Source organism: Mizuhopecten yessoensis, unplaced genomic scaffold (genome assembly GCF_002113885.1).
Source record: "Mizuhopecten yessoensis strain PY_sf001 unplaced genomic scaffold, ASM211388v2 scaffold8387, whole genome shotgun sequence".
Lineage (NCBI taxonomy): Eukaryota > Metazoa > Mollusca > Bivalvia > Pectinida > Pectinidae > Mizuhopecten > Mizuhopecten yessoensis.
The window spans coordinates 759,794-787,298 of record NW_018407522.1 but is presented as its reverse complement, the minus strand read 5'-3'; the positions used below and the strand labels follow the sequence as shown (position 1 = coordinate 787,298).

At 37.5% G+C, this 27,505-nt stretch overlaps 2 protein-coding genes across 9 annotated transcripts; one reads left to right on the top strand and one right to left on the bottom strand.

Annotated features, from left to right (window-relative positions):
- The first annotated feature begins 653 nt into the window (after nucleotides 1–653).
- LOC110455835 (tetratricopeptide repeat protein 25-like) lies at nucleotides 654–5,776 on the top strand. Its single transcript, XM_021506236.1, has 6 exons — nucleotides 654–1,143; nucleotides 1,595–1,802; nucleotides 2,489–2,575; nucleotides 3,044–3,240; nucleotides 3,654–3,722; nucleotides 4,465–5,776. The coding sequence occupies exons 1-6, from the start codon at nucleotides 666–668 to the stop codon at nucleotides 4,620–4,622; spliced, it is 1,197 nt and encodes a 398-aa protein (XP_021361911.1). The 5' UTR covers nucleotides 654–665; the 3' UTR covers nucleotides 4,623–5,776.
- Nucleotides 5,777–7,749: 1,973 nt separating this feature from the next.
- LOC110455833 (disrupted in renal carcinoma protein 2 homolog) lies at nucleotides 7,750–25,761 on the bottom strand. Of its 8 annotated transcripts, XM_021506228.1 has the most exons (14): nucleotides 25,281–25,325; nucleotides 22,421–22,934; nucleotides 21,735–21,752; nucleotides 19,796–19,886; nucleotides 16,404–16,567; nucleotides 15,810–15,858; nucleotides 15,356–15,405; nucleotides 14,664–14,717; nucleotides 14,237–14,366; nucleotides 12,955–13,063; nucleotides 11,829–11,896; nucleotides 11,201–11,319; nucleotides 10,330–10,512; nucleotides 7,750–9,069 (listed from the first exon to the last, which is right to left on the bottom strand). In XM_021506228.1, exons 2-14 carry the CDS (start codon nucleotides 22,710–22,712, stop codon nucleotides 8,900–8,902), a joined length of 1,497 nt encoding a protein of 498 aa, XP_021361903.1. In that variant the 5' UTR covers nucleotides 22,713–22,934; nucleotides 25,281–25,325; the 3' UTR covers nucleotides 7,750–8,899. The 8 variants fall into 8 exon arrangements, with proteins under 8 accessions (XP_021361903.1, XP_021361904.1, XP_021361906.1 ...); XM_021506229.1 differs by lacking the exon at nucleotides 22,421–22,934 and having other exon boundaries at nucleotides 25,281–25,761; XM_021506231.1 differs by lacking the exons at nucleotides 21,735–21,752; nucleotides 22,421–22,934 and having other exon boundaries at nucleotides 25,281–25,761.
- Nucleotides 25,762–27,505: the final 1,744 nt, after the last annotated feature.

Genomic DNA, 27,505 nt, shown 5'->3' with positions numbered 1-27,505 from the left:
TTTCAGAATTTGGAAATTCCTTGCTTTTTATTAGAATCCTATGGAAATATACCTAGTCACGGGACTTTACACACCTAGTCACGGGACACTACACACCTAGTCACGGGACACTACACACCTAGTCGCGGAANAAAAAAAAAAAAAATACAGTAGGCTTATTTATAACAATGATAACTGTAAAACTTGATAATTTAATTATATGAAATAACATGTTCCGTCCTTTTCGTGGGGTCTTTCATCGACTTATCATATCTTTTTGCCGATACGCAAAAAGAGTATCACTCGGCCAATGATATTTCCTTTGATTCTAACGTCCCTTTCTCATACTATATCTTCTGTTTAAGTTGTGATGTATTTCATCGTCAACTCATAGGGCCTGCAACTGGTTCGCACTGAACTTAAACTTTCTATTGTAAATATACTTCACATCTATCAATAAATGATTAAGGTACAGAAGATACATATAACAAAATATTTTGGAACAAAAATTGATAAATCGATGTTGCTATTACCTAATAAGAAATGGGAATTGGTACAATTTACACACTCAGAGCCTCTGATATAGAAAAGTGATATCATGAAGGAGGTCGTAATCCGGGATATGAGTTTTGAATGCAAGACTCCAGTTTTAATCCTGTTGGTTGTTGTTTTCAGCTGTGGGGGGTATGGGAAGTCCTATACAAGACAAAGCAGAGGATGCTGTCAGCTTTCTGTACGATCGGTACCATTACTGGAATCGCCTTGGTCCACTTCCGCCTCCACCCCCTCTCCAGAAATCGCGAGCGAGTAGATTTAGTGGAAGTTCCTTGTCGGTAGATACACTCGGAACAGCTCGGACTGGTGATTCAAAGACAACATGGAAATCTGGAGACTCCGGAATGAGCTGGAAAACTAAGACAATCAAATCAAGGCTTGGACTCAACAAGCCTGATAAGGGAACGAAACCGAAGCCAGATCCGACATCACTGGAATTTAAGTTTGAAACTCATAATCCCAGCATGGATCTTGGTACACGACGAATGACAGAAATCGCAGAAGAAAATGAAGACTTGACCGATTCAAAGCAAACGGAGGAAGAAACCAAATCTATCAGCCATGCTGTGACGGATTATCTCAGAAAAGAATTAGATGTAATTCTATCACGTAAGTGTTGATGAAAGTAACATTAAGAAGATTTCGCGGATTAGGCGAAACCATGACAGCTCGGAGCACACGCCCAAGCGTTTTACAAAATCCTCAGCAATTTGTTATTAATATGTTATTAGAAAGCGTTTTGAAAAAGTATGGGCTTCCTTTCATATTTGCTGGTTCAATTAATTTCTAATGGATATGCAACAGGATAATAGATAAGTTTTTTTGTAGTGAAAATAGCTTCAGTAAACATTTGAGCGAGAAGTTGAATTTGTCATGTTAAGGAACATCATAACCAGAGTACAGCTTATAAGCTAACGAGATAGGACTTTGAAGCGCTCTGATGCTTATCAACATCGCAAATCAAATGAGACAATTATAAACACGAACAAGCTCATTTGCTTGTACAATAATGCACTTTGTTTATAAACTACCTGATAATATTATATTCTACTACATACAGTGTATGCACAAAGAAAATTTGCGGACACCGTCAAGAAATGCGAGTCTGGACTGGACCTTTTGGCGAAATATTCCGAGGCTAACGTTCCAGAGAAATCTGAACTGACTGGCTTGTTTAACAGTTACCTTGGAAACGTGGCGGTACAAGCTGGTGATTTCACACGGGCACTGAAACACCACACGATAGACCTGAAAATCGGCGAGAAATGGTAACGGTCATGCTATTGTGTTTGTTTATGTAGGTAAATAAATTATACTATAACATGAACTTAATTATTCATTAAATATGTTCAAGAAAAACAAACTATTATTTACCTCAGTATGAAAAAGAATTTAATTGGCGCCACTTTTAATTAAAACATTTATTCGTTCAGTTGCATAGTACGTATGTTACTGTAGCATTTCAAATTTCAACATTAAGAAAAGGTAATCAAGGTTTTCTTTTTAATTTATGTGTTATTTACACACACGATCAACTTTATGTTCTGCTGGTGGATTTTCTATCATGTTTCTATAAAGAATATGTAATTCTCTGCTTGTTTGTGGGAACAATGATAGCAAGGTTCAATTTAATGTAAACTGTAAACTGTATTTCGCGCTAAAATTTGATTGCGTTGATCGAAGTTTCTGTTAACTGTTTTTGAATACATACACTGTAAGTTGGCCAAATTTGTAATGTGCTCATCTGTTAATATGTACTCCGTAACGGATGTCAATTCATTTTATCTTGTAATACGTTTTTTCTAGAATCGAATCATAATTCGATATGTAAACTTGAAATCTGACCTTAATGCTATCATATGTCTTACGGTTGTGTAATTGTCCAATAATCGTTCATCTGAGTTAACCCGCATTGCCCAAATTCAACAAAAGGAAAAATACATTACATTTCCAGCGATGTGATGGCGTGCCGTTACAGGGCCCTCGGGAACCTTGGTCGAACACACATGCTACAGGGGAAATATAACCGGGCACTGGAAATGTAAGTTATCTACTAGAACTTGTTATATCGTTGCAACCAAAATCTAATAAGGTTCCGAACGGTCCATTTGATTCACCAACTTATGCTTGATGCTACCAGATACTATAACTATAATGAGACATCACTTTTTTTTTTTTTTGTACCAGAAAAAAAAGATAAACACCTATTTAGAAAATCAGTTGCTCAATGCAGAAATTCAAGTAAAGTAAATTGATTTATTTGCAACATATGATTATTTGTCCGTAGACGACTCATGAGAACAATGATATTTGAGAATATGGTAAATGATTGTTTTTATCATATTCTCAAATATAAACAAACCTTCAACTACGTCTTAAAGTGTGTTTTTTGGGAACTTTTGACAAATGCATTTTGACAAGTCTTATTTACGATCCACATGATACATGATAATAGCAAAACCATACTAAGAACGCCTCTCTATGCATGACTACTGTATGTATATTTAAGGTACACTATGAAAGCCCCGTTATGTAAGACTGCAGGCGAATCGTCTGCTTTGTTCCATGACATAGGAAATTGCTTCCTCTTGCTAAATAACTTCTCATATGCCCGTGACGCTGGCCGGAAGTCACTGGAAACTGGACAGGAATCAGACGACAAGCGACTACAGCTTCAGGCATGCGTCCTGATTGGTCTGTCTGAAGGTGAGTCCAGCAGTAACGTATACTATGATCAGTATTTATGTGAAGCCGAGTCCGATAAATTCACAAATACTCTTTGTCCTTTGAGAAGTAGGACCAAGATTTGGTGTGAGTTTATTATGGACAACAATCAGATTGATCATGCTGTCAATCATTTATTTACTAAAAACCTTGTAATTGTTTGGAAGATTTTTTACAAAAAATCATCAGTAATTCGGTTTAGTTTGTAATTTTTTTAAGATATTCGTATTGATATTTAAGCATTTTCTCGTATCAATTTATACTATAATAAATACATGACATTGCTTAATAAGATGTTAAAATAGGGTCAATGAAGACTTTGATCAGAGCAATGTGACAGTCCTTTGTATAATGTACTATATCATATAATTTCTAATAACATCTCCTCTATTCAGTAAATATGAAGAAGTACAAGGATGCCTACAACTCATTTGAAACCGGCCTGACGCATGCGCAGGCATTGGGTGAGTTTATTTATGATAAGTTTAATTGATCTTCAGTAATGAATCGGATGAATTCATAAACTGACGAAGGACTGAAGTCTTAGTTTTATCTTGTAGTTTACCCGTAGTTCTTCTTTACTGTATTTCAATTATTCATCTGTCTCGTTTATTGCATGTCTGCTTTTGGTTTCCTTCTTATCGTAAAGGTTTATCTGCAACCCAGATAGGCTTCATTGAGATCTGTCTCGATATAAATTCTTAAAAAATAGAAAATGCTATTTTGTGTTTAATTTGTATTATACATGTATTCATTTCGAAAGCAAGTGCTGAAAATTATATTTTCTTGTACCTGGATACATGCACTATTTAGGTCCTATAAACATGTCCATGTCATTTAATAGCGAAAGGTGCTTAGCATACATGAAGAAATGTACATATTTCATATCTTATTTTGCCAAAATAAAATGCATTTTTTTAATTCGTGTCCTTACTAGTTAAACAAAAGTCTTATAAAAAAAAGAATGCAGCTGTAAGCTGTAATATTGTGACAAGTTCAGAAAAATTAATGCGAAACATAACTCAATGTTTCACGTTGTATGTTAATTCTAATATGCAAACAGATTTGCGTTTTACAGTCAGTCGTTAGGACAAGTTAAATTGTTTGGTTCGTTTGCCACGGAGGTAAACAATGATGCAATGAAGTAAGTTACAGCTATCTAATATCATATTTAAATTAAACGTCAACATTTTCTTCTTCTTGCAGGTGACAAGCAGGCGGAGGAAGCCATGAACCATGCTCTTATAGACATCAACAAGAAGCTGGCGAACAAGTCAAAGAAATCTCAGGCGGAGTCACGTGACACGTATCCGCCATCTTCCCACGCGTCCGACTCTGCCCGATCAGTAATGGTGGAAGGTTAAGATCAGAGACATCACAAATGTCCCAGGTATCTGGCGACGTCACGTGCACTGTTTACTGCTGGCTGAAAGATGACGTCGCAATATCATATGACATAACAGGGAGAAGCTGACGTCATATATATATGTATCAAACAACGCTGGAAGAGAGTTCAATACTGTTAGTGCTGTAGAATGTGCGACAACACTGGAAAGGTCGAACGCTGTTTACAACATATTTGTTTCTTTACAGTTTAATCGTTCCCGAACATTAGGAAAAAGAAACGTATTCAAATTGCTTTTTTTGTACTTGCAAAACAAGTTCTTTCTTAAGGACCAGAATCGGATTTTTTTATCTGCAAAAGCAATTATTATGCCAAGTCTTTGTATTATGAATTTCCCCCTTTTATTTTTGAAGTATATGTTCAGTATACATGTATTTGCCATTTAAAGCATATTGTCCCTGACAACAAGTCGGTCCGTATGGCACTAGGATACTTCCTATAGTTAATGAAATGTGATCACATCCGCTAAAGTGATATGAGGATTTTTCATGTAACACTTTTCCAGCCAACCGAATCCCGTTTTTAACTCAGATTAGTCGTGCGTTGATATAAGTATAGCACGATGTCGAACAGCAATACTACAATAATTCGAGAAACAATACAGGATTAAATCATATTAAACAATGATTAAGGCAAGTAAAAATCCACATTACTTTGCTTTCTGGTCTGAATATTTCATTATCACGTAAATATTGTTAATATAAAATGTACAAACTGTTTCCTTGTAATGTGCCGTCGGTTATCCAGTGAAATGTGAGCTTCAGCTTTAAAACAGAAATCTGCTTAAAAGTTCAAGGGACGACCTTATATGGAAGCTACACGCATTGTGTGTACTTCCAAATGACGTCACGTGATTTTCTGCTCTATTTTATGAATGAATGCAGACCTGACATATGCCGTATTGTGGTAAACAATCCCCGGAGTTCGTTTATACAAGATAGCACTTATTAAATACACTCCCGTTTCTTTACACGTTTTGCAATTAATTTATACCCCGCAAGCTAATTGTTATATTGCTTCTTTGTGAAACTTCGTTTTTTAGAAATAAACATTTCAAAAAGGTAACGACATTGTCTTGTTCTATAGATAGGAATGTCATGATATGACTTTTTAAGCAATGACTGTTTTAGCACGGGCTTTATTAAGTTTGTCATCAATAGCAATGTGTGAAATTTGCTAAAATACTCATTATTTATATTTATATTTTGATAGATTAAGCTATTTCGAACAGTTCTTACAACAACAAATTGAGTCAACAATAAAACTAATGACGTCACAAAAGGTATTGATGTGGTAACAATGGCAACTCTCTCACTATCACAAACACTGTTGTTTCCTTCGATAAATACACTGGGTGGCCACGGTCGGTCTAGTTACATGATCTGCCATCCTCTCATCCGATTACCAGGATGATATCGTCAAGTAACTGATAACGGGATATGTGTTATTTAGTCTACTTGGACTTGATATTTTGACTAGATAACTAAATCCAGGATAGAAAGACTCTCTGTTGGTTTTCAGAATTTTTGCTTGGACTGTTTTTTTTCTTCGTTAAAATATAATTTCAGAATTTGGAAATTCCTTGCTTTTTATTAGAATCCTATGGAAATATACCTAGTCACGGGACTTTACACACCTAGTCACGGGACACTACACACCTAGTCACGGGACACTACACATGTTCTGTCTTATCCCTTAATCTGGTTATTTAACCGTCTAATATCACTGTGGAAAACAGTCTGTTGTTTCTGATACAAACACATTTTTTCCGCACAAACATCACTTAAACAATTACACACGAACCAAATGTCACCAAAGTTTACATATGTATACGTTGGATGTCAACATCGCTCTTACTCGCTTATCATTCCTAAACTAATTCGAAATCATAATCCCTATATTTACTCATCATTTTTAGCACAGACTCGCTTGTTCAAAACTATGAGTATATGTAAGAGTATTATTTACGTTAGCATGTATCACAAAGACAACCATTTTGTAATACAAATATATATTTACAGTCTACGCCGACATTCACTTAATAACGAGTGTTTCCGTAAACTAGAGTTATAATCTCGAAGCCTGACTATAGAACGTGACAAGTTTCCAAAACGTTGATAACAGTTCAAGTGGTAGGAGCTATGCAAATTATCAGCGAATGACACACTTTCATTAGACGTCATCAACAGTAGATGTGGGCGGTGTGAACCTTAGCATATGCAAATTTCAGGCAGTTAGTTTGTATGAATCAATTAATCGTGATTACTTTTTGATAATGATTTTTTGTCAGTTGATCTGAATCAATAAAATAGTAATGAATATACATTCATTGAAAACAGCTGTGAATATAAAAACTGTCTATTTTGGTCGGGTCATGAGGTGATAACTCCTGCTGAGCAATCATAGATACAATGTAGTTCCACCCTCTAGTCAGTGTACACGCGCTCAACTGGATATCTACTGTACATTAAAAAAGAGAAAACTCGAGAATTTAACACATTCAATAGCACGGTTTGCATAGTTCATCTCATAATATAATTTTGCTCAATATCGTTGATTATTTATACAGGTTTTCACACTTTAATACCATACCAATGACTTTATAACAATGAATCTGGTACACAGAATAGAGAGAAGAATTGGTATTTAAGCTTCATCTTAGGAGAGAGTGGTTGAGATTTTCATTTTTACATTACCGAAAAATACGTTTAGCATACAGACTTGATTCTCACCAATTCACTGACAATAAACATCTTCTGATAAGTATGTAAATGCTAAAGAGAAAATATATGAAATACGGGAAATATCACTGTTTTCACTGTATCGATTTTTACAACATAGATCACGCGACATGTGAACTGTATTCATTATAAGAACTAATTGCTAAGTGAACCAAGTGCGAAACTGTATTTATATCAAATGTGCACATATCATTTGTGTTTAATCAAGTTTTATCAAATTCTTAATTTCTTTTACTCTTAACACTTTAGCCGTAGCACCGTGATATTTTCATCATTGGAGAAACCAACACAATTTAAAACATAAGTAAATATCATACATGTACAAAAACAACTATCCCTCAGTAGTATATGCTCAGTCTCGACATTTTTATTACAACAACCTATATCTTTACAGTCGTAGTTATCATATCACAGTGTTGTCAACAAATATTACAAACATTAACTACGGATTTCCTAGTATTTCTACAACTAAGATTCAGGTTTATATGTAGTTATACTACCAACGTTCAATGTACTTCTTCTCTCATACAGATTATACATATAATTGACAGGTATCATAATGATCACATGCAGTCACTGGTCAAGATCAACAATATCTACGACAATAGACTAAATAACTGCTTAACATCAAGATATATCACATGATAAACACTTCACAAAAATACTGAGATAATCTCAAGCAGGTATTGCACTATTTCTCTTCGATTTTAGACAACCAGTTGCAACACTACTAACGGAAGGAAAATTCGCAGGGTCTAGTACAACATTTTTTATTGTAATATCACAGACGTCAGCCCTAGGAACGGGTAATCTCCCTGTCATACTCACATTGTGGACATGTTAACTTCATCATAACCTCCCCTATTCCTGTCTCCTGTCATATATAATTCTAAACAATCGTTCCTTATTACAAATTATCTAATTGAATCGTTTCCATGTTATTCAATTAATATCACTCTGATTAGAAAATTAATAACTAATGATCTTTTATGATATTAGGGAGAAAATAGGCGAATTCGGACCACTGTTGTCTTTAATATATTAATTAAATATACCGGTACATGGAGATCTTGAAAGAAAATCAAAACATAGTTCGTCGAATTGAATTTTTTCTGCTTATCGGAATTACCTATTTTTGCTCGGGGTAAAACTGTGTAGTGTACAAATAGTACAAGTATAGTATTGCAATCATCATAAGCATTTTCAAACTAATGTAATATTTCGATATGAAATTCCCTTGGAGACTATTTGCACATCAATCGTCATACTATATTCAGTAAATAATCACTGCATAAAGATGTGTGTCTGAATCCCTAATGATAGCAAATAAATATTTGTTTCGCACAGAGAAAAAGGTTTTCCTTACGCAATGCAAGCATTCCACGGTAATCAGAATTACATAAATAACATTTACACACCTTATAATGAATACTACATGAGTGGAGAGTTTAAGGTCAATGTTAACTGGTCATGACCTGCCAAGGTGACCTTGACCTCAGGTGTATGTAGTGGTCACTTGGTGTACAGACGTTTGGACATCCATAGTCCCATCCGCAGTGACCGTAATATCAATGTCTGTCCGCGTGTACTTCTCCGGAAATACGAATAACACTAAAAGACCCAGACCCACACTTCCGACCAGGCAGAAATTCATCCAAGCCGTACCTGAAATAAACAAGATTGTAAATTAAAAAACAAAACCATTATCAATGCCTTATACTATGATATATAATACTAACTTGTCATACAAGCAAACTCGAAAAAGCTTGTTTTAATGAATAAAACAATATTAAATATATACTATGATGCTATGGATCTGATGTCGACTTTAAAGTGCTATTTCATTGAAGTACCATGCCGAAGGCACCCAACACAGTATTCCGCCAGGCTGCATTATACTGACAACGGGTGAACCAGTTGTTGTCATTTCTCTAAATGCTGAGAGTTAAGCAGGGAATAACAACTACCATTTTTAAAGGACTTTGGTATGTCCCGGCCGGCGTTCAACACTAAAGCCAAGAGTGGAGTATTGCCAAGCACATCTTTGATATCCAGGGGTTACGCTCACTTTCATTCTCTGCACCCCTGGAAACAAGAAGACTAGTTCGATCCTTTGATGTACATCAAAAGACTCTCGCAGTTGCGTAACGGAATAATTGACTGACTTTGAAGTCGAGTGTCTCCCATTCGTCATCTTCAAAGGACAGGCATCAGCCTAGCGATTGGTCAGGTTTTCTATCCCTAAACCAATCAAACAGCTGTCTTTGTGCCTTCAATTTTACTATAACAGGGGGTGCAGAGAGCGGAATTGAGCGTAACCCCTGGAGTATCGAGGATGTGCCAAGCAAGGAAGTCAGAGATCCCAAACATTGCAATAAGTGCAGCAGATTTATTATGGTCAGTTTCATGNGGGGGGGGTTCTGAGATTAGTCATCTTTTAAGATATATATGTACCCGCAGTGGGTACAAACAGGTGTATTCTTTTCTCGATCTCCGACTTGCAGAAACAAGCACATCCTTAACTATACTGCGGATGAGATCGACCAGGAGAATTACGCGTCTGTGTCACTCACTTGTAAAGCTTAAAAGGGGTTCGATGAAAGTTAAGAATCAAATACGTCTTCACTCTCCTATATAGGAAACGAATGGGACCATGAGAAATATACATATGTTTACTAACCTATAGCGGATATTGCTCAAACTTGAAAAAACAAACTTGTTTTTATTCACTTTTACTAGTGAATGAGTTTTACCGGGAGAAATAAACGTTTGTTTACTCAACTATAGAGGATATTCACTGGAACATGATAATCAAATATCTTTACCTTTATCAGAGGAATGAGTGTGGACAGGAAAAATGCACGTCTGCTAACTTGCCTATAGCTGCAATGGCTTGAACAGAGCATCAAATCTCTTTTCACTTACCTATACCAGGAATAAGCAGGGCCAGGAGGAACAGTATTCCAAACAGATTGTTCAGCCAGGTCATGAACCCTCCGGCAAGTCCCTCCGACACTGGGTAGGACGCTTCGCACGCTAGCTCGTAGAACAGTGGTATACAGCCATTTAGGAACATCCCACCCATGATGCTTGACGCGTACAGCTGGACTGATAAAGAATGTAGAATATTACTGAGAATCTCGAGTGCTTGACGCATAAAGCTAGACTGATAAAGAATATAGAATATTACCGAGAATCTCGAGTGCTTGACGCATAAAGCTAGACTGATAAAAAATATAGAATATTACTGAGAATTTCGACCGATGACGCATAAAGCTAGACTGATAAAGAATATAAGATACCAGTGAGTATCTCGACTTGATGACGAGGATGCATATCACCAAGTGAATGTTTTCAAAAATAAGATAGCTGATTCATGTTAAAAATTCCTACAGGGAGAGTAAATGTATCAACGTTTGCACTACACTCAACTTATCAAATCCAAACAAACCATTTCATTTGAGAGAAAATGCTTTTAACATATGACGTCACTGAAATATCATGGCGTCAAACTTTGCACCCATATTTAAGTTTTCTTCAAAAATATTGCATTTTAAAGATATAAGAAAGCAATAAAAGAAAATCTAATGGCTCTTAATTGAAGACAAATATTTTTCACTTTATCCGACATTTTCACCTCTACTTTTGACATTCTTGAAACATTTATAATATTTAACAAGCAACCATGTCGCTTATCATATGAGTGTTTTCTTTTCCTTTTTTTTAAATTCTGTGAGGACTTTTGATTTTATTACAAATATTAATCACGCCTAATTGCCGTAAAAAAATCACTCACCGATACTGAATGGGATGGTTTGGTTACAGAGAAGAGTTAGCCATACGAACGATCCTGTCGCCAGTATGAACAGACCTATAAGGAACACTTTCATGTGCTTCATAAACATATCTGCAAACCTGGAACAAAAAATAGTTTATATTATACAAATCTTGCCCTTTTTTTTGGGAAACATGATCCTTTGTTTCCAAGACAACAAACAAATTGTTTTACATCCACGTCATGTGATCAATATAAGCGAGGCATGATATTATTTCAAACTGGGTACATATCGATTTAACCTTGTGCTTCCTGACAAAAACATTTTTTTAATAAACGGTTTCTTATACCAATATTTCTTCGAAAATTGCGTAAGTGAAATAAAGTTAAAATATATGTAATTCACCACTACATGAGTGTAATTAAGTGTTAGATACGAGACAAGAGCATGTGTCCAATCATACTGAACATCGTTTTAATTGCAATAAACAAAGTTTATGATAAATATATTCATGGCTAACGAAACACCTGATATCAACATCATGTTACAATGTCCTTTTCACTGTGACATCGCATGGTTACCGATCATTGTTAAATAGCAATGTCCATGAGTAAAGACAGTGTTTAATAGATAAAACACAAAGCTTACCTAGCTATAACGAGACCAGACGCACATCCTGCAATGGTGGAGTAGAAGCCAATCCAGCCAGCTTCCGACTGGAACAAAAGAAAACACGTTAGATTAAAGCTGTTGTAAATAGAGATAAATGTAACACACACAGGTGACTGCATCGCTAACATTTGGTAATAGAAACAGTAAGCTAAACATGAATAACACTGCATCATACAGCTGTTTCGTCCTTCTAGGACTCATCGGTGATGTTAGGGGCCAAAAGGTTGGACATCCAAATTGTCTAAACTACTGTTGAGACAGAGGGACAGGTGAATTTGAGGCTTTAGAAGAGCACTGGTTAATATCAAATGACATATTTGTAAAGAGTTATATTATGAACCGTTCTACTACTCCAAAGAGATAGCTGCCCCGGGGCTATCATGGTCACAGCAAACATCCAGGACTGAAAATCCACCAACAACAGAGTCTACCACTTTGTATCTGGAAAGATGCACCTAGCACACACCAGAGTTTTGTCTTCTTTCCTCGATCTGAGTTTTTAAGATCATACGTTATTTGTTTTCTTTCTAGACAGAAAATTGAAAGGGAAACAATTATACCTAAGGATCACTACACAAATACATAATACACCATATCAGCGTCAACAGACCAAATCGGAACTCCAGGTGTCTGATAAGATAAGAACGGGTGTTTGGTTGGCTTGATATTTTTTTCAGTTTACGTCTGTCCTTGCCGCAGCCGTTGTCATATGGATCCTGTTCTGCTTCAAGCTGAACGTCAAGCAAAGAACTGTTGGTACCATTTTATGGACTTTGGTTTGTCTCGGTCAGGGGACAAACCCGTAACTTTCCTCTTAGGGGCCCCAACAACAAAATGCAGATAAATCCACATGCTCTCGAAGAGTAGGTGTTCTAACATGACAGGCCACACCCGTAATTAAGTCCAAAATTAACCATTACATCCGTAAATATGTCTTAAATATTAACCATTACATCCGTAAATATGTCTTAAATATTAACCATTACATCCGTTAATATGTCTAAAATATTAACCATTACATGCGACACCCGTAATTATGTCTAGAATTAACCGATCAATTTTACAGAGTGGTAAGAAATAAATACAGGTACAAATGTCTCACCTGGGCGACTCCAACAGGGTTCAGGATGACGTCAAACACAGACCCGTACACGCCGTAAACCCCGGCCGGTACTGCGTACGCTAATGCGATCAACCACAAGTTACCGTTCCTGAAACACCATCATAACAATTAGTTATAAAACATATAGATATGGTCCTCTCTGTAGACTAGTTTCATTGATACATATGTAATTGGCTAACTTTGGGTGACTAACAAATTGCTACTGCGTCTATTCTTCAATATATCACCTGATCAAGAGTAAAGAGTGATATAATCTATCATATGTATGTATGTGTCATAGGGAAACGATACCGGATGGTGTAGAATTAGGTGGAGAACCGAGGCCATGGGCCAAAATTCTACAGCCGAAGGTAGACTTTTTATCCTACAAGTGCAAACCTAATTTAAACATTTTGTAACATGCACAGACAAATGGATTAGAAACATGTTGTTACAACGCAGTGCATTTTCTCGGTAGAAGTACATGTACTTATAAGTATCTATGTCTCCCACCTCTTATCCGGGGAGGTAGTAAAAAACGCCAATTACTTTGCAAATGCAACAGTAACTACGGAATAATCTGAACTACGTACACATTAGGCAAGAACATGTTTGTAGAGAGCAGGAAAAAGTATAAGATGCCAGGGGTTACGCTCACTTTCGCTCTCTGCACCCCTGGAATATGTCATAGCAAAATCGAAGGCACACGGCTAGCTTTTTGATTGGTGTCATGTAAACAAAACCAGCTAGGCTGATACTTGTCCTTTGAAGATTACACAGGAGCGACGCCCCATTTCAGAGCCAGTAAGTTTTACCGTTACGCGACTGCAAGATTCTTTTGATGTACATTAAAGGTTTAAACTAGTCTTCTCGTCTCGTCCATAAGGTGGTTCACACTGGACTTTTGATTTTGCTATGGCATATTCCAGGGGTGCAGAAAGCCAGAGTGAGGTAACCCCTGCATATCAAGGATGACCAAGGGTATACTTTCAAATTAAAGCAGTTTACAAAAAAAGTTTGATATATAATGGTTTATTTCTGTAAGGCGATTTCATATACTGATTACCGACTGTAATGGACGGACCAAAATGTCAATTTTATGACGTCATGTACCATGTCAAAATGACATCTGGTCTCAGAACGTCAGTTGATATAGAACTCAACATTTTCTGTGGATTTTTTTTATGTAAAAGTTGGAGAACGTTTGATGTCAATGGTGATGATACAGGAAAAGGATTTATCAATCAATGTCGACAACTACATGTTTTGTCTGTTGACTCACTTGCTCATCTTCAATAGGGCTTTCTTGTACTCAATCCTCTCCATGGAGGCGGTGGTACTGGGGGGTAGGGCGGGCTTGTCGGGGAAGTAGATCAGCACCAGAAGTAACAGTAGGCCCGCATATCCACACTCTATTACAACACAGGAAATACCAAACATGTAATACGCACATGGAAAGCTCGGTACATGCATTAACGTGAAGGACGATATAGGCACTCAATCACAGCACCGAAAACCGCAAAAGAAAAAGAAAAAAAAGCGTTCCAATTAGCAATCTGTTGCAGCGTGGAAAATGAGAAATATCAATCAACAACTAGCACTCAGTCACTATATTGAATCTATATGGACTTTGCCAATAAACGAAACACGTTGAATATAGATTCACGTAACATTTTTTTTTTCATATTCTAAATATAATTAGTACTTACCTATGTACATCAATCGCATAATCTCGCTCTCCAGGGTGTCGAAGTTTGTGAGAACTGCAGAGGAGAGAACGAATTTTGACAATAATTCACAGAAATCATTTTCTAAATAACTAGCAGTATTTTAAGGTGTTCAACATATACAAGTATTTAAAGAAGGGTGATGATATGCATGAAGCGTATTCAACAAAACTTAAGTCAGAAAGTAATTACAAACACTACAAAGATATGGCTAGCACTGTTTAGTCCCTGTATTCTAGTCTCTAAGTCTGGTATGAGGTGGATTTTATCCCAGCAGTTTCCATCTATGTAATATACTATAGCAGCGATACATCAGATCGTGGAGCGTCCATATAAAAATATAGAAAATATAGCAAAAAAGCACCGCTTGGAACTCCGATAGATAGGTTACCCTATATTAGATTTCGACTGTCTCATTTAAGCTGTGTTAAGAAAGATATAAAGGTGATGCAAAGTAAGGGGGCATGCAGCTCCGGCTACTCTGGTTTCCTCCCACATTAAGACCTCCCCGCGCTGACATCCGGGCTAACAAGAGTGGTTAACATAAGTTGCATTAAGTTGTTTCACAATTATTATAAAATAAAAAAAAAAAAATATATCAAACATTTGGCACCGAATGAGGGACATGTGAGCCAAGTTGATTGTGTATATAGAACTAACACTATGATACTTACCAGTTCTATTAATGGTGGCCTCTGTTGTAAGCGTCAGACTGAGTTCAGTTCTGTTAAAAGTCAAACAAAATCATAATCAGCACTTTAGCATTGTGCTAAAGACATTTTGAATATTGAAAATCTTCAAATGATTTAGTCGCAGAAATATCATTCAACAATAACAAAATTATAGTGTTTTTTCTACCTTAATTTTACACCAGCCTGTTCCTACATCAACTGGGAAAATATAGCATTTTTTTTATTGAAATTCGGAAGATATTCCTCTTTTATTTCATCAGTTTGGGAAAATAAACCACTCTTTTGAAACTGAAGCAGTTGCATTTTGCTGTAAAACTAGCCAAACAATTACTTGTTCTGTATTTAACACACATAATATACAAATATTTGAACGAAATTTGAGAACTAAGGCAGTCTTTGAACGAGCTTAATGTACGATTTACGTGGACGAGTTTACCTGTTGTCTGTTTCGTATCTGTAGTGTGGGGATGACACCAGCTGTGGCCCTGTTAGACAGAAAATATTAAATTCGATAATAATTTACCGTGACGATAACAACACCAACAATAGCTATATAGCAATCCTTCCAAGTTTTTTTTGTTAGACCTGCATTATATATTTGAATTACATAAATTTATATTTGAGGTTAAATAAACAAGGTCTAAGCAAGTACCCTTGTCGTAGTTCCAGAAATACATGTAATCGCACGAGTAATTCCATCCTCGATACTCTAGGGGTTCCGCTCACTTTCGCTGCTCACTTTCGCTCACGTTCGCTCACTTTCGCTCACTGAAGACAGCGAAAGTGAGCGGAACCTGTCGAGTATTAGGATGGTGTAGTTCCGTCATTTTTAATTCAAGTTTTATGACAGGTGCAAAAACATACTGAATATTTTGACCAAATTAAAATACACATCTGCTACATATTACATAATAACGAACCTATCACAGTATTTTGTGTCAAAACAAAAATCAATTTATTTCGACATTCACAGACATGACACTGACCGATAGGACGTCAGACATAGACGCATATGACGTCATTCACTGACCAAAGATGAAGGCGACTGCTACCCCGCCATAGTTAAACACACTCGATGTGGCGGTGGCGGTGGCTCGCTGATCAGGCGGGAACCACAAAGCGGCTAGAAGAGGTGGACCCGCAAACGGTACCGTCCCTGCTACACCGTTAAGAACTGCGCCCGCGTTCATTGTCCTACCAACAAGCAAGGGAGATTTGATAACCGATGGAAAGGGGTATTTCAGTTTATGTGTTATAGCTGATTTACTTACGAATGACCTCATCAGATCACAGGAATAAGATCCAAGCGAGAATTATACAGAAACATGCGTAACTCAATCAGTTCAGACATATCATCAATTTCAATAAAAAAACCTTTGCAAACGAAATAACGAATAGTCAAAAAATAATGTCATTTTACCAAGTAATCATTTCAAGTTCTGACTTGTGTTACTCAAACATGTCAAAACAGATTCAAATGCCCGATATTTGTCTCTTTATAGTGTTAAATCCCAATTTTAACACATGTTTGACATTTTTGTAATGAATTTAATATACATGTACAAATGTTCGCATATAATCGTACTAGCGTTTTATAGAGAGAACAAAATAATGTATGTCCCATAAACCTGATCAAATGATTGTGAAAAATAAAAAAAAAAATCATTTTCCTCTGCATCGGTTAGAGTTGTCTCCCTTAGTCATAATATGATGACATTAATACACGTGTTAATTAATAAAAAAGTATGTATACCCTTCACCCGGACACGCCCCCGACAATAAACACAATACTTACCACAGCGTGTAGTCGGGGTAACTAGTGATACAGCGGATACCCCCGTCAATAAACACAATACTTACCACAGCGTGTAGTCGGGGTTACTAGCGATACAGCGGATACCCCCGACAATAAACACAATACTTACCACAGCGTGTAGTCGGGGTAACTAGTGATACAGCGGATACCCCCGTCAATAAACACAATACTTACCACAGCGTGTAGTCGGGGTTACTAGTGATACAGCGGATACCCCCGACAATAAACACAATACTTACCACAGCGTGTAGTCGGGGTTACTAGTGATACAGCGGTAACCCCGACAATAAACACAATACTTACCACAGCGTGTAGTCGGGGTTACTAGTGATACAGCGGTAACCCCGACAATAAACACAATACTTACCACAGCGTGTAGTCGGGGTTACTAGTGATACAGCGGTAACCCCGACAATAAACACAATACTTACCACAGCGTGTAGTCGGGGTTACTAGTGATACAGCGGTAACCCCGACAATAAACACAATACTTACCACAGCGTGTAGTCGGGGTTACTAGTGATACAGCGGTAACCCCGACAATAAACACAATACTTACCACAGCGTGTAGTCGGGGTTACTAGTGATACAGCGGTAACCCCGACAATAAACACAATACTTACCACAGCGTGTAGTCGGGGTTACTAGTGATACAGCGGTAACCCCGACAATAAACACAATACTTACCACAGCGTGTAGTCGGGGTTACTAGTGATACAGCGGTAACCCCGACAATAAACACAATACTTACCACAGCGTGTAGTCGGGGTTACTAGTGATACAGCGGTAACCCCGACAATAAACACAATACTTACCACAGCGTGTAGTCGGGGTTACTAGTGATACAGCGGTAACCCCGACAATAAACACAATACTTACCACAGCGTGTAGTCGGGGTTACTAGTGATACAGCGGTAACCCCGACAATAAACACAATACTTACCACAGCGTGTAGTCGGGGTTACTAGTGATACAGCGGTAACCCCGACAATAAACACAATACTTACCACAGCGTGTAGTCGGGGTTACTAGTGATACAGCGGTAACCCCGACAATAAACACAATACTTACCACAGCGTGTAGTCGGGGTTACTAGTGATACAGCGGTAACCCCGACAATAAACACAATACTTACCACAGCGTGTAGTCGGGGTTACTAGTGATACAGCGGTAACCCCGACAATAAACACAATACTTACCACAGCGTGTAGTCGGGGTTACTAGTGATACAGCGGTAACCCCGACAATAAACACAATACTTACCACAGCGTGTAGTCGGGGTTACTAGTGATACAGCGGTAACCCCGACAATAAACACAATACTTACCACAGCGTGTAGTCGGGGTTACTAGTGATACAGCGGTAACCCCGACAATAAACACAATACTTACCACAGCGTGTAGTCGGGGTTACTAGTGATACAGCGGTAACCCCGACAATAAACACAATACTTACCACAGCGTGTAGTCGGGGTTACTAGTGATACAGCGGTAACCCCGACAATAAACACAATACTTACCACAGCGTGTAGTCGGGGTTACTAGTGATACAGCGGTAACCCCGACAATAAACACAATACTTACCACAGCGTGTAGTCGGGGTTACTAGTGATACAGCGGTAACCCCGACAATAAACACAATACTTACCACAGCGTGTAGTCGGGGTTACTAGTGATACAGCGGTAACCCCGACAATAAACACAATACTTACCACAGCGTGTAGTCGGGGTTACTAGTGATACAGCGGTAACCCCGACAATAAACACAATACTTACCACAGCGTGTAGTCGGGGTTACTAGTGATACAGCGGTAACCCCGACAATAAACACAATACTTACCACAGCGTGTAGTCGGGGTTACTAGTGATACAGCGGTAACCCCGACAATAAACACAATACTTACCACAGCGTGTAGTCGGGGTTACTAGTGATACAGCGGTAACCCCGACAATAAACACAATACTTACCACAGCGTGTAGTCGGGGTTACTAGTGATACAGCGGTAACCCCGACAATAAACACAATACTTACCACAGCGTGTAGTCGGGGTTACTAGTGATACAGCGGTAACCCCGACAATAAACACAATACTTACCACAGCGTGTAGTCGGGGTTACTAGTGATACAGCGGTAACCCCGACAATAAACACAATACTTACCACAGCGTGTAGTCGGGGTTACTAGTGATACAGCGGTAACCCCGACAATAAACACAATACTTACCACAGCGTGTAGTCGGGGTTACTAGTGATACAGCGGTAACCCCGACAATAAACACAATACTTACCACAGCGTGTAGTCGGGGTTACTAGTGATACAGCGGTAACCCCGACAATAAACACAATACTTACCACAGCGTGTAGTCGGGGTTACTAGTGATACAGCGGTAACCCCGACAATAAACACAATACTTACCACAGCGTGTAGTCGGGGTTACTAGTGATACAGCGGTAACCCCGACAATAAACACAATACTTACCACAGCGTGTAGTCGGGGTTACTAGTGATACACCGGATTCCGGTACCCAAACACAATACTTACCACAGCGTGTAGTCGGGGTGACTAGTGATACAGCGGATTCCGGTACAATAAACACAATACTTACCACAGCGTGTAGTCGGGGTGACTAGTGATACAGCGGATTCCGGTTCCCAAAAACATCAACAAGCAGCAACCTAACAAGGACCGCCGTAGACCTAAAATAAAAATAAAGGAAGTTGTTTTCAGTTTTCTTTCAAACATTGATACTGTAAGAAATAGGTAATACAGTGCATTCAATGTAGACACACCCACGTGTGACACCACGCTCCGGAACACGGCTGTTTTTTTTTTTTTACCGCATACTAATTCTTATATTACCCGGCCTAGTTATTAATTTCCATATGTACATTGTATGGGGTGATTTGTTATTGACGAGCAAATAAGCAAGCTTGCTACTTGTTCATATATATATTATAACGTTTTAACCAAATGCTTAGCTAATGACATACTTTCATTTACAGTAATGTTTTAGCATGGATGCGCTGAACATGTATACTGTGATATTTTCCAAGTTTAATATTTTTAAAATATGAATGTTGTTCATACATAAATAATTGATGGATGTCCTGTTTTAAGTGAAATAAAAGTGAAAGATTTTCTTCAAGTGCACTTGATGTTTATAATGGGAATGTACATTCTTGTTGCGCAAGCATAACCTAAGTAAAAACCGGAAAGCTGAAAATGATAATTGCTCATAAAGTGACACATCGTACTCTTCTGTCCCACTAAGTGGATGTGATGACTCAAATGTGCCTGTTTCATCACCAGCTATCTAAGTAATCTGTAAATATTCTTTTAATGGATATTGACGTATCTGATACCATCGTGTATTACTGTAAGTGGCCTAGGGAGTCTGTTTAATGTATATGCACTAACATGCACTGTGGATCAGAAAACAGGTAAAAACCTCACATTTCCTCGCTACTTCATCAACACAACACATGTGACATGAATCGATATGTGGAAGTCTCGTCAAGCTCACGCGAGAACTCGAGTCAATCGACAGGGGACAAACCACAGTCCTTCGCCTTGTCATCAGCATTTACAGCGGAGCACGTGCATTTTTAAACATAAATCTTGACCAAATTACGTGAGAATATGATATTAGATTGAAACATGCATTAGTCGTTTGTTTTATGTTTTACGGCTAATTCTACATTACTTATTTTTGACAGAGACATAGAGGGGTTGGGATTTGCTTTTGGACGCTCTGTTTAAAATGGGAACGGAAGACTTCAAGCATGAAATATTAGTCAAGGAAAATATATCATGCAGAGGTGTATTGATGAAGGATTTGCAGATAATTAATATTCAATATCGATGAAGGATCTCAAGTTACCCGTAACTAAGACTATACAAATAGAATTGGGAGAGGGCATAGAAAGTTGTAAGAACTTGTGCCCAATTCCTTTAACAATCCAGTGTCAATAAATTATGTTTGAACGAAACACACAAATTAAACAACAGGTATTTAACTTTGATTTTAGTCAAGAACAGATAACTGAAACCGTATATATATATTAAACCTTAAATTATCTGCATTCTTATAGCATTAAAATATTATAGGCATATTTCAAATATTGAAATATATAAGGAATTCTTATTGGAACTAAGACAGGGGGTGGGGGCTACTTTTTGTACGAACATTTTGTATGAGCTATAAAATACTCGTCCGCGATTCACCTTTACTCCATAAGCGCCAAGTTACCGCCAACCATCTTATATACATGTAGTCTAATGTACAGTAATTTTACATGGACACTGTTTCGGTTGTGGTAGTTTCGTGTGAGGACATTCTGGGTTCATCCCAGCGACACTGCACATGCATTCCAGCATTTACATTATACTGTACTGTAACACTGTGCCTGCTGCTGCGGGGAAAATTTACTGGCTACTTCAGGATCTGGGTACTATATTATGCCATCCGGAACATCTCGTGCCCTTCTTACAGAATAAAGAAAGATCTGAGGTATTCCTGAAGATATCATGCAATACATACATACCTGCATATTTAAAAGTACCTATAAAGCAATACAGATCCAAAATGATTACGAAAATGGGAATTGGATTCTACATTTATTCTATTACCAGTAAACAATATCTTATGCACGATTTCAGGGTTCAATTTTGAAAAAAAAATCACGAATGATGACGAAATGTTGCACATGTAACTTCATTTGATACATAACGTCACAAAGTATCATGACGTAATTTTTCATCCAATTAAAAAAAAAACACGTTTGCTTCCTTTAATCTGAAGTAAACTTGTCTATCAAACCCACTGAGAAACTTACGAGCAGAAAAAAACACGGAAGAGGTCAAGTTTAATGGACATGTTCCCAAAATAATGTAAATCTTCACTGAAACCAAAATGATAGGATGGATTTGTTGGTTGATTTATAATTTTGACGAAGTGGCCCTCTTCTCGTTCGCTAAAACTGACCACATGAACAGGCTTCAACATTCTGATCGGTCGCCTGTTTTTGCCCAGAATTTTGAAGCCTGCGATTTTGATCAGTTTAAGCAAACTAGCCCTCTTCTATAAGTAATATCCTTCGTATATCCCACCCTTTTCTGTCTGCCACTTGTTTAAACATGTAGTAAAATCAAAGCTCAGAATATGACTACACAGACAACATATATAGATGAAGTAGACCTGTTCATGGAATTATATTCAATCATACATTACCTTTGACCGTTGTTAAGTAACACACAGGGAAACACGCTATTATATAAGCGATATTTCCCCAGTTCGCCAGCATCGCTATAGTACTGTCCTCCCACTTAAACACAACCTTGGCCGACTGAGTGATTGGCCCCCACGTGTTCCAAATTAAAGCTTGACCTAAACACACCCCACAAAACACGCTCAACATATACCATCTACGGGTGTATACTGCTGTCCCGGGGGTGTCACCGTTGGCACCTGAACCACTGTTCCCTAAAAGCGGCGTGCGAGCATTGTCCTCGCTCCTTTCCATCGTGACGTCTGAAGTCTTATTAAGTCTAAATTGATTTTTATTTCACGGAGCACTTGCGTATGCAGGCCACAAGTCTATTTATAGAACGGGGATTCCCCCCTGCACACACACACACACACATCGTCGTTTGCACATTCGATGTCCCGTGGCATTGTGTCACTTGAATATAGACACTTCTGTCAACTAGTACATTTAAAGGGTTTCCTGGTCGTCTGTCAGTGCCTGTAAAAGCAACAGGAAGACGATGATTGAACATGCTGTTTTCGTCTACCTGACTCAGAGGACACGAGCGAACACCCTGACTGGTTGTCCACATAGACTATCTGTATTATACGCACACATTCCAATCGATTCATCCACTAGAGAAATGAACAATGTGTCCGTACCTACTACCTACGGTCCGATATCTCATAGCGACCAGAAGACTAGACACAAAACCACTTCAATCATCTGACATCAGTGTGCTTGCAGAAGCATAACAACATCTTTGTGTACCTCCGGAACAGAAGAGCGACGATCGACAGTTCCGAGTCTTAAAAAAGCGGCAAAATTTGATTCTATCATCGTATGAAATAAACACAATAAATTGTGATACTGATGTATTTGCTGTATTATTTACGACGGCAACGACGATGGCATGTCTCTACTTGGCCGTATGTTGTATACAAAACTCAGAGCCGTAGCTGTAAACAAAGTGACCTCAGCATTTGTTAAATGTACATAAAATAAGGTATTCAGACTAGTAACAATACTCGTTTAAGGGGTCTAGATCAATTATCTTGTGGAGTGGAATTGTTTTTGCAAAAATTTGATCTAAACCCAAAAAACTTGGAAACTCAGTTTAGGTCTAAATATAACTGTGTACAAGGTATCAGGTCCCTGTGTTTGTAAAGTGTACTTTTGTCTGTGATATAATCGCATGTAGAAACATCGTCAGGGACTGGTTTTACTGACTTCACTGTTCTCTATACCGTCCTTATCCACGGTTCTGGGTAAAGATAACACTAACGTAAATAACATTTACCGTATAGGGTTAACAAAAACATCGGGCTATACCAAGAGTTATCGCTCAATCGCTCAATCAATCGATCAATCACAGTATCAATCAATCAATTAATCACAGTATCACTCACTGTATTAATTAATCAGTCAACCAATCAATTACAGTATCAATCAATCACATTACCCATTCAATCGCAATATCAATCAATCAATCAATTAATCAAGCACAATATCAATCAATCCCAGTATCAATCAATCACAGTAACCAATATATATATTAATCAATCAAGCAATACCAGTATTAATCAATTACAGTATCAATCGATCACTGTATCAATCAATCAATCAATCAATCAATCAATCAATCAATCAATCAATCAATCAATCAATCAATCAATCAATCACAGTATCAATCAATATGTCAATCAATCAAAGTATCGATCAATGTATTGATTTACCAATCAATCAATCAATCACAGAATCAATCAACCACAGTATCAATCAATCAATCCCAGTATTAATCAATGAATGAATGAATCAATCAATCAATCAATCAAGCATAGTATTAATCAATCACAGTTTAAATCAATAAATCAATCAATCAATCAATAAATAGATAAATAAATAAATAAATAAATAAATAAATAAATAAATAAATAAATCACAGTATTATTTAATCACAGTATCGCCTAATCAATCAATCACAGTTTCATTCAATCACAGTTTCAATCAATCACAGTATCACTAATACACAGTATCAATCACAGTATCAATCACAGTTTCATTCAATCACAGTTTCAATCAATCACAGTATCAAACAATCACAATCAATCAATCAATCACAGTATCAATCACAGTATCAATCACAATCAATCAATCACAGTATCACTCACAGTATCACTCACATTATCAATCACAATCAATCACTCACAGTATCACTCACATTATCAATCACAATCAATCAATCACAGTATCACTCACTGTATTAATCAAGCACAATCATTCAATCAATCACAGTATCACTCACAGTATCAATCACATTATCAAGCACAATCGATCAATCAATCAATCAATCACAGTATCACTCACATTATCAATCACAATCAATCACAGTATCACTAATACACAGTATCAATCAAGCACAATCATTCAATCAATCACAGTATCACTCACTGTATTAATCAATCAATCACTCACTGTATTAATCACAGTATCAATCACAGTATCACTCACAATCAATCAATCACAGTATCACTCACTGTATTAATCAATCACAATCAAACAATCAATCAATCACTGTATCAATCACAGTATCAATCACAATCAATCAATCACAGTATCACTCACAATCAATCAATCACAGTATCACTCACTGTATTAATCAATCACAATCAATCAATCAATCAATCACTGTATCAATCACAGTATCAATCACTGTTTTAATAATTAAATAAATAAATAATCAATCAATCACAATCAAGAAAGGAAACAGTAAAGGAAAAAAGGAAAGAAATGAAGGACGAAATGAAGGCAAGAAGTAGATGTTTTTTCCAAAGTTAAGATTACCTTTGACGTCCATGAGATAACAGGCAGGGAAGACTGTGAAAATGTAGGCGATGTTCCCCCAGTTAGCTAACATCCCTATATTACTGTCCTCCCATTTGAACACAACTTTGGCGGACTGTGTGATCGGACCCCACGTGTTCCAGACCAACGCCTGACAGAAACATACGAAGCTGTATAAGGCTAACATGTACCATCGCCGGGTATAAACAGCTGTTTTTACAGACTGCTTGACCTCCGGCTTGACCACCTCTAACAGCGGAGTACGTACACCGTCCTTCCTGTCATCCATGGTTCCCGGGTACAAGGCAGCTAAAAATAGATTTACCAAGCGCGACTCACATGACAGCACACGCCGTCGGTACACTTAGCGCGGATATTCCATGGCAGGCGATTGCATTTTTCAGTCTTTGATTGTTATTGATCATGTACCCTGTTCCAGTTGTTCCTTTCCCAATGTCCTTCATCTGTAGGTGATAATACCGGTATCGTACGTGTGATTTATATGATGTTATCTGCTATGATTGTGTTCTATTAAGTATGTATACACAGACCTGAACTTTTGACCCGAATCATCATCTATATAATGTATATATAACAACTCAAAGTAATTCTGATAACACTGATAGCACTTGTTTAAAGTTCGTAAATTCAACAACTGGGATAGTATACTCTCGCGACAAGTCGACGAGAACAGGATATGTTGGGGTCTGTCCGTTCTCTCTCTCTCTCTCTCTCTCTCTCTCTCTCTCTCTCTCTCTCTCTCTCTCTTTGTGAACGGATGAGTTGAAGTTGACTAAATTTGGTCTCCGGCATTGTAAGACTCCGCGTGGTATAATCGGCAAACGGAGAGTATATTGTTTAAAATCTGATTATTTGTTGACACTTTTGTAAATATGAACAGTGTAAACAAGTGCTTCTGTTGTCTTGTTTCCCCAAATTACATGTAACAATCAGGTAAATCTGTCAGAGAGCCGCCATTGTTATTTTCTGTGTCGTAAACATTCAACGGAAACTCTCGTCAGGTCTACATGTGCGACGTCACCCAACCACGCCGATCAGTGAAGCTGATGTGCTTACATATACGTTAAAAATGTTAAACAATCGTATCATTTATTTATCGGCTGTTTTTCTGAAACCAGCTAGGGCTCTTAAGTTTCGTATTCTGTTTGTCCTTCCTAAGCAAAACGAAACTGGAAACACGCGGTTTCAATACGCAGTTTGAAATTATACATGATGTTCCTCTTTCAAAAGTATGAAATGTATGTCCAGACTGAAAATATTGATAACGGAATAAATCAATAAAATCGATTCCATTGTGTAAATATCTAGGTTACAACAAACGATATCGGAGTGTTTCGCTGGTATCAGTTTCCGGTTACATATATGCTAAGGCGGCCAATGTAAACACAGATACCAGCACGCGGTGATCAGTATTAAGATATCAACAGAGAATATATACTTGTAAAAACTAGTAACTATAAGTCCATACAACAACAGTCTTGGCTTACATCAGATTCAAGAAGAGTAATAAGAAAGAAAAAAAATGCCTATCATCTTGAAAATTAAATAACGCACACAGTGAAATCGTGTAAACAATATTGTATTGGGTGGATTGCTGGGAGCTTGTTTATGATGTTTTGATACAAAAATGAATTTGAATCTACTTTAAAGTATATCAACGATAGCGTTCACAAAGGTTCTGTCCTTCGAACCCTCATCTTGTAAAGATATATTAATCACTTTTTGGATAACCTAGAAAGTCTTTCCAATTTCTTTTCAGTTGAAACATCAAAGTACTCTTATTCTTAACCTCGACAAAATATATTTTTACTGGACCAATGCCTCTATATGCTTGTAGACACTCACACAATACACAAACGGGATAGGTGGGCCGTTATCTGCTTTTGAAACTCTTAAAGGTAGTCTTCCATAAACTACGTTCTTTAACTTTCCCTTTTTATAATTACTTCAAAGTGTGGGCTAAATATCGAATGTACTGTTGACAAGACTCAGACATAGATATAACAGACGCTGATAGATTCAACATCATGTACAGGCATCAGGAACAAAATAACTCATTAAGCTTTTCACAAATGCAAAGCAATGTCTTAATGAGTACAACTTCACAAATTTCTCCTCTCCTCGCGTATGCAGGAGTTTATGCAACAGAAGTCGATTGTCCATGCCCAGTGCAGCTATGGACCTTAGCTACATTGTAATATTCA